The sequence below is a fragment of the Ranitomeya imitator genome, chromosome 9 (assembly GCF_032444005.1).
Source record: "Ranitomeya imitator isolate aRanImi1 chromosome 9, aRanImi1.pri, whole genome shotgun sequence".
Lineage (NCBI taxonomy): Eukaryota > Metazoa > Chordata > Amphibia > Anura > Dendrobatidae > Ranitomeya > Ranitomeya imitator.
Genome location: NC_091290.1, coordinates 147010059 through 147023898, shown reverse-complemented (window position 1 = coordinate 147023898; position 13840 = coordinate 147010059). Strand labels below are relative to the sequence as shown.

General features: G+C 48.2%; 1 protein-coding gene across 2 annotated transcripts in view; it reads right to left on the bottom strand.

Annotated features, from left to right (window-relative positions):
- FHOD1 (formin homology 2 domain containing 1) overlaps positions 1-13840 on the bottom strand; it is a 67555-nt gene that overhangs the window by 35022 nt on the left and 18693 nt on the right. For both annotated transcript variants that reach the window (XM_069739338.1, XM_069739337.1), the window contains exon 2: positions 9611-9717. In XM_069739338.1, the coding sequence (XP_069595439.1) occupies positions 9611-9717 (107 nt within the window). The remainder of the gene's footprint in view (positions 1-9610; positions 9718-13840) is intronic.

Below are 13840 nucleotides of genomic sequence, written 5' to 3'. Positions count from 1 at the left end.
GTGCAGACTACCCGACACTATATACAGATGAAAACCCCCATCATCCCCCCTCCCTGTCAGATGCACCGAGGCCTTCAAGCCATTACTCATAAAAAGCTAAAATTAAGAGCCGCGGCATGCCAAAGTATTCAGTTACACGAAACGTCCATCTTTTTTTGCAGGCCACAAGGGATTTCCTAAGTTTTCTGCATATGGAAGTAATGTACGTCGCGCTGGGAGACAGAAATCCAGATACGGCACAAAGAAAACGATGTTCGGAGAGATGGGGGGGAACGCGGGGGGCTACTCCCGAAAAGCATCACGATGGAGTGAGGACGGACAGGTGATCTGCGCAGAACGACGCCGCGACATCGGACCGCTCCGAATCAACCATACCACGAGATAAGAGAGCAGACGGGACGCTGCGATTACACCCCCAGGAAGCCCCCCGCCTGCACGCTGCAGGGTTATTATTTACTGGGTCTTGGAAAGGAACAGAACTTGTAATTAGGGGAAACGCCACGCGACTAATGGCTTACCAGGGACCTCCAGGAGAAATGCTGCACCAGCAGAAAGTGCTAGGAGGAAGGCGAGCGTGCAACAACGTTACTACACATATACATTACTGCAAGAGTGGGGGATGCCGCTCCATGCGGGAAAGGGGGTGCGCACTTGCAAGAAGGGTCCTAGTGTCATGGCCCCTTATATTCAACATGTGAGGGGGTTCCTGAAGTCTGATCCCGACACTCATGGAAAGATGGTAAATCCTCGCAGCAGGTCATACAGGTCAGCGGGATCCGAGACTGAAAGCCCCATAGACGACACGATCCACACGTGTGCGTGTCGTCACGCTCCGCAGCCGTCACACATGGATGTATATATGTAATCACGTGAGTATAGGCCATCAAAGCCTCCATTGTCCGACTGTTAATGAATCTGGGGACAGGAAAATGTCCATGGCGGGTCAATTACTGTAACGCTGCATTCCTGCAACCCGGAGCGCTGGCACTCTCACGGGAAGTATGGAGTCCGGGGCACAGGGCTAAACAAATATTGAGACAAGGGTTCAATCTTGTGTCTTTTATAGCCATTAAAGTTGAAGAGAAAGGAGCACTTGGCCTGCGGCGTCCTCCTGAGCACCAGATAATGACCAGTCCTGGAATATTATCACCTCGGAGGCTATAAACCCTCCACACAGTTGGTAGGAACCGAGTGTAAACTATTTACTCTAAAAGCTTTTGTGGAAAGGATCAGTCATCAAGGACGACACTTCTAAAGTAAAGAGCGAGAGCTATAAAACAAGCCCCGATCCTCCTGCCAAGAAGCAGAACATCTCCCTCCAATAACAGGTGCAAGAAAGAAGCACCGACATACACCTGTCCACATGGGGGCTCATACCCCAGAGCTGCACTCACTATTCTACTGGAGCAGTCACTGTGCACATACATTACATTACTAATCCTGAGTTACATCCTGTATTATACCCCAGAGCTGCACTCACTATTCTACTGGAGCAGTCACTGTGTACATACATTACATTACTGATCCTGAGTTACATGCTGTACTATACCCCAGAGCTGCACTCACTATTCTGCTGGTGCAGTCACTGTGTACATACATTACATTACTGATCCTGAGTTACATCCTGTATTATACTCCAGAGCTGCACTCACTATTCTGCTGGTGCAGTCACTGTGTACATACATTACATTACTGATCCTGAGTTACATCCTGTATTATACTCCAGAGCTGCACTCACTATTCTGCTGGTGCAGTCACTGTGTACATACATTACATTACTGATCCTGAGTTACATCCTGTATTATACCCCAGAGCTGCACTCACTATTCTGCTGGTGCAGTCACTGTGTACATACATTACATTACTGATCCTGAGTTACATCCTGTACTATACCCCAGAGCTGCACTCACTATTCTGCTGGTGCAGTCACTGTGTACATATATTACATTACTTATCCTGAGTTACATCCTGTATTATACTCCAGAGCTGCACTCACTATTCTGCTGGTGCAGTCACTGTGTACATATATTACATTACTTATCCTGAGTTACATCCTGTATTATACCCCAGAGCTGCACTCACTATTCTGCTGGTGCAGTCACTGTGTACATACATTACATTACTGATCCTGAGTTACATGCTGTATTATACTCCAGAGCTGCACTCACTATTCTGCTGGTGCAGTCACTGTGTACATACATTACATTACTGATCCTGAGTTACATCCTGTACTATACCCCAGAGCTGCACTCACTATTCTGCTGGTACAGTCACTGTGTACATATATTACATTACTTATCCTGAGTTACATCCTGTATTATACCCCAGAGCTGCACTCACTATTCTGCTGGTGCAGTCACTGTGTACATACATTACATTACTGATCCTGAGTTACATCCTGTATTATACCCCAGAGCTGCACTCACTATTCTGCTGGTGCAGTCACTGTGTACATACATTACATTACTGATCCTGAGTTACATCCTGTATTATACCCCAGAGCTGCACTCACTATTCTGCTGGTGGAATCACTGTGTACATACATTACATTACTGATCCTGTACTGATCCTGTATTATTTATTATTATAGCACCATTTATTCCATGGCGCTTTACATGTGAGGAGGGGTATACATAAAAACAGGTACAATAATTTTGGACAATACAAGTCACAACTGGTACAGGAGGAGAGAGGACCCTGCCCACAAGGGCTCACAATCTACAAGGGATGGGTGAGGATACAGTAGGTGAGGGTAGAGCTGGTTGTGCAGCGGTTTGGTCGATCGGTGGTTACTGCAGGTTGTAGGCTTGTTGGAAGAGGTGGGTCTTCAGGCTCTTTTTGAAGGTTTCGATGGTAGGCGAGAGTCTGATGTGTTGTGGTAGAAGGTTCCAGAGTAGGGGTGATACGCGAGAGAAATCTTGCATACGATTGTGGGAAGAGGAGATAAGAGGGGAGTAGAGAAGGAGATCTTGTGAGGATCGGAGGTTGCGGGTAGGTAAGTACTGGGAGACGAGGTCACAGATGTATGGAGGAGACAGGTTGTGGATGGCTTTGTACGTCATGGTTAGGCTTGTGTACTGCAGTCTCTGGGTGATGGGGAGCCAGTGAAGGGATTGACAGAGGGGAGAGGCCGGGGAATAGCGGGGGGACAGGTGGATTAGTCGGGCAGCAGAGTTTAGAATAGATTGGAGGGGTGCGAGAGTGTTAGAGGGGAGGCCACAGAGCAGGAGGTTACAGTAGTCAAGGCGGGAGATGATGAGAGCATGGACTAGGGTTTTGCAGATTCTTGGTTGAGGAATGAACGGATTCGTGAAATATTTTTGAGTTGAAGTCGGCAGGAAGTGGAAAGGGCTTGGATATGTGGTTTGAAGGAGAGAAGTGTCAAGGATTACCCCGAGACAGCGAGCTTGTGGGACTGGGGAGAGTGGACAGCCATTTACTGTAATGGATAGGTTCGTTGGGGGGGTCGTGTGAGATGGGGGAAAGACAATGAATTCTGTTTTGTCCATGTTAAGTTTCAGAAATCTAGCGGAGAAGAAGGATGAAATAGTGGACAGACATTGAGGGATTCTGGTTAGTAGGGAGGTGATATCTGGTCCAGAGATGTAGATCTGTGTGTCATCAGCATAGAGGTGATACTGAAAGCCGTGAGATTCTATGAGCTGTCCCAGGCCAAAGGTGTAAATGGAGAAGAGCAGAAGTTCTAGGACTGAACCTTCCGTCAGAATAAATCCCCAGATCTACATCCTTATAAAGAACCTAATATATATGTACATATGCATACACATATAATATATATATATATATATATATATATATATATATATATATATATATATATACACATACATACATACATACACACACATACATAATACACACATTATATACACACACTGTACATTATATACACACACATACATATATATATATATATATATATATATATATATATATATATATATATATATATATACACACACATTATATACACACACACATATTGTACATTATATACACATATACAATATTATATACGCACACATATACACACACATTATACACACATACATTATATACACACATACATTATATACACACACACACACACATTGTACATTATATACACACACATTATACACACATACATTATATACACACACATGCATTATATACATACACATATACATTATATACACACACACACATACATATATACTGTATAGACACACATATATTATATACATACACATATACATTATACACACACACATATATACTGTATAGACACACATATTATATACATACACATATACATTATACACACACACATATATACTGTATAGACACACATACATTATATACACACATACATTATACACACACACACATATTGTACATTATATACACACATATACATTATATACACACACATTCACACATACATTATATACACACATACATTATATACATACACATATACATTATATACACACACACACATACATATATACTGTATAGACACACATACACACATACATTATATACACACATACATTATATACACACATACATTATATACACACATACATTATATACACACATACATTATATACATTATATATACACACACACATACATATATACTGTATAGACACACATACATTATATACACACATACATTATATACACACACATACATTATATACACACACATATACATTATATACACACACACACACATACATATATACTGTATAGACACATATACACACATACATTATATACACACATACATTATATATACACATACATTATATATACACATACATTATATACACACATACATTATATACACACATACATTATATACATTATATATACACACACACATACATATATACTGTATAGACACACATATATTATATACACACATACATTATATACACACATACATTATATACACACATACATTATATACACACATACATTATATACATTATATATACACACACACATACATATATACTGTATAGACACACATACATTATATACACACATACATTATATACACACACATGCATTATATACATACACATATACATTATATACACACACACATACATATATACTGTATAGACACACATATATTATATACACACATACATTATATACACACATACATTATATACACACATACATTATATACATTATATATACACACACACATACATATATACTGTATAGACACACATACATTATATACACACATACATTATATACACACACATGCATTATATACATACACACACACACACACACACACATATTGTACATTATATACACACACATACATTATATACACACACACACACACACATATTGTACATTATATACACACACATATACATTATACACACATACATTATATACACACATACATTATATACACACATGCATTATATACATACACATATACATTATATACACACACACATACATATATACTGTATAGACACACATATATTATATACACACACACTCTGTAGTCCAGCAGTGACAGCGCTTAGAATAAGTGAGCATTGGGAGCAGATGTGCGGTGATGGATCTCAGTGACAGACACGGACAGAGCTATAGACAGAGGGGAGGACGAGGCACATCGTACAATGGAGAACTCCGCGCTGTACTGGACGCCCTGCTCTGCTCAGTGGAGTAATTAGGTTGTCAGAGTTGTCAGAGAATGTTAAAACCCCAAGAACAATCATGACTCCTCCGGTAATTGCCCCCTACCGGCAGCCAATCACCGGCCTCTGCGGCGTTACTAGCCTGTACGGCACGTGACTGCCGTGGCCTGGGATCGGCTGCAGTGATTACATGTCAGTATGGGACCACCACAGCGGCAGAGACCACCGGCGGGGCATTTACTGCAGCCATTGTGATCTCGGACGACCCCTTTAATCGCTGTATAACGTCGCGTCCTGCTAAGTCATCGTATTTCCTGGGTTTTAATTCCAGATCCGCTTGCTGTCAGTGAACGAAAACATTCTGGTTTCCGACCAGGTCCTGTCTGTTTAGAAGACAAATGTATCGGAATCCTACTCCAGACTGATACATTGTAACAAACAATCTGCTGAAGGGTCCGACTCACAGACCAGACACACTGTATCAATCTCTCAGCTGCGAGAAATTTTCGGCTTTTATAGAAATTAATTAGCATGCTAGAAAGTTGCAAAACTCAAATCCCACACCGGCAAGGACCTCCGCCCCCTCCTAAGAACTCCTGGCTCCTCCCTCTTGTCAATCTCCCGACTACACAGCAGTAACGGGCTGCTGCAATGTACATATCCAGCTGTAATATCACCGCCGTCTATTCCGTCCCCCCATACACAGCGTGGTCCCATCGCAGCACTCACCCTCTGCCCTGCGTCATCCTGCCAGCACTGACGGTCCTGCTCATCCTGCCAGCACTGACGGTCCCGCTCATCCTGCCAGCACTGACGGTCCCGCTCATCCTGCCAGCACTGACGGTCCCGCTCATCCTGCCAGCACTGACGGTCCCGCTCATCCTGCCAGCACTGACGGTCCTGCTCATCCTGCCAGCACTGACGGTCCCGCTCATCCTGCCAGCACTGACGGTCCCGCTCATCCTGCCAGCACTGACGGTCCCGCTCATCCTGCCAGCACTGACGGTCCTGCTCATCCTGCCAGCACTGACGGTCCCGCTCATCCTGCCAGCACTGACGGTCCTGCTCATCCTGCCAGCACTGACGGTCCTGCTCATCCTGCCAGCACTCACCCTCTGCCCTGCGTCATCCTGCCAGCACTGACGGTCCTGCTCATCCTGCCAGCACTGACGGTCCCGCTCATCCTGCCAGCACTGACGGTCCTGCTCATCCTGCCAGCACTGACGGTCCCGCTCATCCTGCCAGCACTGACGGTCCCGCTCATCCTGCCAGCACTGACGGTCCTGCTCATCCTCCCCGGGACACAGACTGAGCTCTTATCTCCGCAGCCTGCTCTCCCCATGTGTCACACTTCATCACAGAGGCCGCCCTTCCCAAGCCCCTCATGGCCGGTCCCCCACAACCTGCTCGTTATTGCCCATTTGGACAGCTGTTTGTCAGCATGTAGACCACCACCACAGGGAAAGGCTGACGGTGGGGGAAGGGGATCCTGTAAGCCCCCATTGGGGGTCAACTGTGCTAACAGCACATTGACCAGCAAACTACCCACTATATAGGCCAGTCAGGAATGAGGGACAATGGAGGTAGTCACTGGGCGTAGTGGGGGACACTGGACACCCCCCACTAAATGATGAGCTGTGACATTACCAATAAAGTTATTAAAATGCACAGATTACATGTAGCTCATGTCCTGCAGCATGCATGAACCAGGTGGCTCAGGATGAACAGAGTTAAAGGGCTTCCTAGAAAAGAGACCGCAAAGTGTTGTACTAGCATTCTGAAGTCTCCTGGCCTGCTGGTAGCTGTAGTTCCACAATGGCTGAACAGGGTCAGAAAGTAATATCCATGTGGCGGCCGCTGAAGATTAATAAACTGCATTTTTGGGGGCGATATAACAATATACAACATGAAGAGGGACACGACCTCCCTAATTACAGCCCCCACATCCTCTGCCATTATCCCCCCCGCACCAGTTGCATCCTGCATGTGGTATTTCTATCAGCCCAGACCACGAGCCGCGTCCTCCCCTGCAGATCTCTGACCGCAGCCCCTTCCTCAGAAATAATGGCTGGGGATGGGGGAGGTCTATAAACTGTATAAACGCCCACTTATATCACGCTGCAGCCCCCCATACAACGGAGGAGCCATTATGTAACAAGCCCAGGACCATTCATTACAGAACCGACCTTAACGGGGAAGGCACTCAGAACCTGACAACTGGAGCAGCAGTAATGGCAATGCACAGCACGGGGGAGAGTTCCCCTATAAAACCTTCTATAGAAGCCTGGCAGCCATTGCCCTGGTCCCTATAGAACCCCCATATCTCAGGGGAATCCTCCCGCATGTCGGCAGGAGTGAGAATAGTTATCAGAAGCCGCACGCTGGCAGCATGGCGCTCGCAGAAGTCTGTGCCAAAGATGCCAGGCAACCGCTCCGCTGCAACGACCCAACAACACAGGTCTCCGTACCACACGTCCCGGGGGATCGCCGATGTAAAGGGCGGCCAAGACGGGGAGATCCCGGGGGCCGCACCCAGAACATTCACCTGGATGGTTATGCTTAAAGAGACAGGCACAGATTTAAAAATCCTCCAGGAAATCGCCTAAACAGCAATCCCAAGACACAGAATATCGGTTCACAAATGAGCTGCAATTATCGGCTTAGCGGTGCAAAGACAACACGCCCCAGAAGACAAGTCACCAAAAAACGCTCTGTGACCATGCTGTACGAGCGAAGAATGCTGGGCGATTGCAGCTCTGAAGCTGGCACAATGGTGACCGCAGCTCTGGAAGACGATGAGGGGCATTGTTCAGTCTCTAGTAGAGTTTCTGCTCCGGTGCCCACATCATGGCAGGGTCCTGCAAACTTCCCCAAGAGCTGAAATCCTGGACGTCTCTGGGATTTACTAGGCCCTGGAGACATAACGGAGGGGTCCAAGATGCCAGCCGAGATAGTTCACAGTGCCCTGCAATGATGTGCGGACCCCAAACCAAGATCCTGCAAAGCTTTCTGCTCAATTCAAGGTTTAAACAAAAAAAGTTCTTCTCCGCTGACAGCAAGCAGAGATCTTGGAGAAAGTGGAGAAGTGCTGACATGTATGGTAAGGAGAAGCAACGCTGGAGAGAGAAGTGAGACGTATGTGTCGCTCATCTCCAGGGACACTCCCGAGCAGCAGGTGCAGCGCTCATACAGCAGCGGCACTTACGTAACGCGTGCAGGGGCCGCACTGTCATTCTGGCCGTCAGCCACAGGATAACCCCTGTAAGTGCGAGTTCACACAGGCCGTACTAAAGCCTGGCTTTGCCTATAAACTGCCCCTAACACTGCCTATATGACTCCGCACTGGCGCTGATCACTTCTGCATCGGTACAATGCCAGCGCCCCGTCAGGTGCGCCATCCGGGCCGCCCACCTACCGATACGGATTTTCCTGTAACGCTGTGCATCCTTGTGACCGCTGCATCTAATCAGTTATGCGCTATACATTTTAGCATGATCGCATCAACCTGTGATTGGCTGCAGCGGTGCTCACGTGGATATGCAGCACATTGCCGCTCCAGGAAAGTAGAGAAAACCGATGGGGACCACCAGAGCGAGGTTATAAACCCCTGACCTATGCCTCCTGGACCACAAGCATGGAGGACAACGCTGGCCCAAACTGAGCGTCCCCCATGCTGCTCTATAAGACCCCTGTGCCTCTATGGCATCGGAGGAGGACAAGGAGGATCCGCCAGATTCACAGAACCTTATGGCAGAACACGCTCCTTACTGGGGTAACTGACCACTCGGACTGCAGAGGTGACCGGTAACCAAGGCAACTATAGATTTAAGAATCCATCCGTTCTCGGGACAGACATCATGAGAAGTCGCACACAAGGTGCACGCCATACAGAAAAATACGGACGTGGATAAAAGTGCCGCCTGTACCTTATGTCTTCGAAGAAAGCTTCCAGGTAGTCGCGCTGCTCGGCCAGGGAGAGCTCGATGTCCAGGTAGTTCCCGTTAGTCGATAGCTGCAACGTGCAATCTTCCAGCTAGAGGAGAAAGGGAGAGAGGAGGTTAGTCCGACACACAGCGACGAGCACCGCAGCTCTGCGGGAAGAGTCACCTTGCCATCCGGCCTCTTCAGCACTGCGCACAGGTCACATCCCGGCCTCATTAACTTGGTGATTAGCCCCGTGTGCGGTCATGAGGTGCAGGACGATATTTACAGGGAAGGCGGTCGTTCCGGCCAGTCAGCCATGACACACACTTCTCACTGGTCACGGGACCCTTCATTAGGAATATGCTGTAGTGCATGCCCCTTTAAATGGCCGCTGCTGTAAATCAGTGACCGCGGCGGCCATGTTGTAGTAAAACTTCGCATTGTAACAGTTCGCCGCTGACAATAGACCCCCGAAGTTTAGAGCGAGCCATACAACAACACTTCCCACAGCCACCTTCGCTGTCCGCCCTGCCAGATCCCGAGGCGTTGCTGGCGCGGTGACCATGTTCATGAGGAATTTTGTTCCATTACGTAATGGCCCCAACAGGCCGAACAAATACGAGCAAAACGTCTAGAAAACACAGCGGCCGTTCCAGGAGGAGACGAGGCTACGGCGGCAGCTGGTGTAAAAGATGGCATCTAATAAAGATGGCTGACACTATGAGAATGGGGGTCCTGCGCCTCCGGTGTGAGTGGGACGCTACTGAGCATGTGTGACCACCACTATGACACACAGTGCACGCAGCGGTGGTCGAGCTTCTGCAACATTCAGGGGACTTCTGACCTTTGACTAATGGGGGCTGCAGCGGTCAGACCCCTGTGATTACACATTTATCACTCATCATGTACAGTGCAAAACCCCTCGATGCCTGACGATTGGGACCGCTACAGTTTAGCTTCTTTTCCCAGTGTGTACGGCACTCTGTCTGTGTAAACATTGCCCACATGTGGCCTTTGGTCGGATGCCCCCCATACTGATGGGTATAATGTGCCCACTTGCCTAATGTCGGACTGGACCGGTCTATATACGATGAATGCAGCCTGGGCCGGGCGTCTCCTTCCACCATCAGCCATCGCTCCTACCAATGAGGAGGGTTGTAGTCTGCTGATTAAACACGCACGGCGTTATTTCTTATGGGGGGTGAGCGTCGCTGGAAAGCAGGTTATGCGCATTTTCACGGCTCCGGGAGGGAGATCTGTGCATCTTTTCATCACTCCGCACCTTGGCCGAACATCAGAAAACTTGAAGAAAAACTGCTCAAGCTGAACAAATAGCGATAATTGTTCTATGGCGCTAGGGAGCTGCGGGGCACGGATCCGCAGCCGGGAATGGGATGGGTTAGGGGGGCTGGGGGAGAGGCCGGGAGGACTGGGGAATAGATTAGGGGGGCTGGGGGAGAGGCCCGGAGGACTGGGGAATGGGTTAGAGGGGCTGGGGGAGAGGCCCGGAGGACTGGGGAATAGGTTAGGGGGGCTGGGGGAGAGGCCGAGAGGACTGGGGAATGGGTTAGGGGGGCTGGGGGAGAGGCCCGGAGCACTGGGGAATGGGATAGGGGGGCTGGGGGAGAGGCCCGGAGCACTGGGGAATGGGTTAGAGGGGCTGGGGGAGAGGCCCGGAGGACTGGGGAATAGGTTAGGGGGGCTGGGGGAGAGGCCCGGAGCACTGGGGAATGGGTTAGGGGGGCTGGGGGAGAGGCCGAGAGGACTGGGGAATGGGTTAGGGGGGCTGGGGGAGAGGCCCGGAGGACTGGGGAATGGGTTAGGGGGGCTGGGGGAGAGGCCCGGAGCACTGGGGAATGGGTTAGGGGGGCTGGGGGAGAGGCCCGGAGCACTGGGGAATGGGTTAGGGGGGCTGGGGGAGAGGCCGGGAGCACTGGGGAATGGGTTAGGGGGGCTGGGGGAGAGGCCGGGAGGACTGGGGAATAGGTTAGGGGGGCTGGGGGAGAGGCCCGGAGCACTGGGGAATAGGTTAGGGGGGCTGGGGGAGAGGCCGGGAGGACTGGGGAATGGGTTAGGGGGGCTGGGGGAGAGGCCCGGAGCACTGGGGAATGGGTTAGGGGGGCTGGGGGAGAGGCTGGGAGGACTGGGGAATAGGTTAGGGGGGCTGGGGGAGAGGCCCGGAGGACTGGGGAATGGGTTAGGGGGGCTGGGGGAGAGGCCCGGAGCACTGGGGAATGGGTTAGGGGGGCTGGGGGAGAGGCCGGGAGCACTGGGGAATGGGTTAGGGGGGCTGGGGGAGAGGCCCGGAGGACTGGGGAATGGGTTAGGGGGGCTGGGGGAGAGGCCCGGAGGACTGGGGAATGGGTTAGGGGGGCTGGGGGAGAGGCCCGGAGGACTGGGGAATGGGTTAGGGGGGCTGGGGGAGAGGCCCGGAGCACTGGGGAATGGGTTAGGGGGGCTGGGGGAGAGGCCGGGAGCACTGGGGAATGGGTTAGGGGGGCTGGGGGAGAGGCCGGGAGCACTGGGGAATGGGTTAGGGGGGCTGGGGGAGAGGCCCGGAGCACTGGGGAATAGGTTAGGGGGGCTGGGGGAGAGGCCGGGAAGACTGGGGAACGTCACGGGATCATCCCAAGATGAGCCGTCATTCCTTACAGATCAAGGAAGAAATCTTTACATGAAACAGAAGAAAAAAAAAAAATCTGATGGGAAAAGCAGCCGACAGGAGGAGCAGACTTTAGTTTAACCTGTTTGGTCCCAGTTGCATTAGTTCAGTATCTGCAGCACAACTTTTAGCCAGCTTTTATAACACTACAACTCCCAGCATGTACTGACAGCCTTCCTCAACAGTCACAGGTGTCCAAAACTGTGCCTCCAGAACTACAAAGCTCACACAACGATGTGCGAGACAGTAGTAGTACAAATCGCTTTCCTGTCCTGGATCCGGAAACAGACACTGCACCGGAATATCAGCTGTGAAGGCGAATTTTCACACTGACAGCAAGCAGAGATTCTAATTCTGAGGAACAAATACAATTTATATTGGAAAGTTGCAGAAGGAATTCCAGATTTTAGGACAAGTGCCGCCTCCGCCCGGTCTGTCCTCCGAATAGAAAATGTCACTGTTTACACAGGAGGCCTGGGATGGTGACACAGAATATCAGCGGCCGCGAGGAGGGCGGACACCGCAGCTATTCTCAGAGCCTCTGTGCCCGGGGACAAAAATAGCAGGAGTGGCCGCAGGAGAGGCCGACGGGGCGGTGCGATGGATAGAGCTTGGAGTCCGCGCTCGCTTCCTGGATCAGAACACTGAAGGCAAAAGAAACCTCAGAATACACAAAAAAGTTGAGAATTTAACACAAAAAAACTTAGAATATAAAAATAAAACAAAAATAGCTACAGTGCATTGTTCCATTCTGGAACAAAGGGGAAAGTTGCCCAATAAATGCCCATCGACCACCTTCCCCCAAAACTGTAGGGTGCGGGTGGCACCGTCATGGCAGATAATAAGGGGCCTATTGCAGGGGTTTGTGCACCTGTGACTGGGCGTCATAGTACGGTATTAATGTACTGTACACCAGGGCGCCCTAAAGGGCCCAATAACATTTAAAATGGGGTTTTACCATCTAAGAAGAAAAGTTTGCCGTCACTAGAGGGGACTCAAGATTGTTTCTTAATCCGGAAAACCCCTTTATTAAACTGAAAAAAAAAAAAAAAAAAAACCAATTATGTAATAAATATATAAAAAATATAAAATTATACAATATACAGATATAATGCAATCAATATAAAATTACATAATAAATGTAAACTATTTATATAATCTAATATAAAATTATTATTTAATAAATTAATATAAAAAAGTTTTAACAATGTTTATTCAATTTTACATTATATAATTTTATATTAATTACATCATTTTATATTTCTTATTTTATTTATTTTTATGGGTTTTCCGGTTTAAGAAAAACAATCTTGAGTCCCCTATAGTGACTGCAAACTTTTCTTCTTAGATGGTAAAACCCCTTTTTAAAGGTTTTTGGACTTCTTAGGGCCCTGTTGTACAGTACATTAATACCGTACTATGACGCCCAGTAGTAATGGTCCCCAGGAATGGTAAAGATAAAAAAAGACACTTCAACCATAAAAAAAAAACAAAAACAAAAAAACAATAAAATGAAGGCAAGGAGAGAGAGAGAGAGAAAAAAAAAAAAAAAAACGGAAATGAAGAGGGG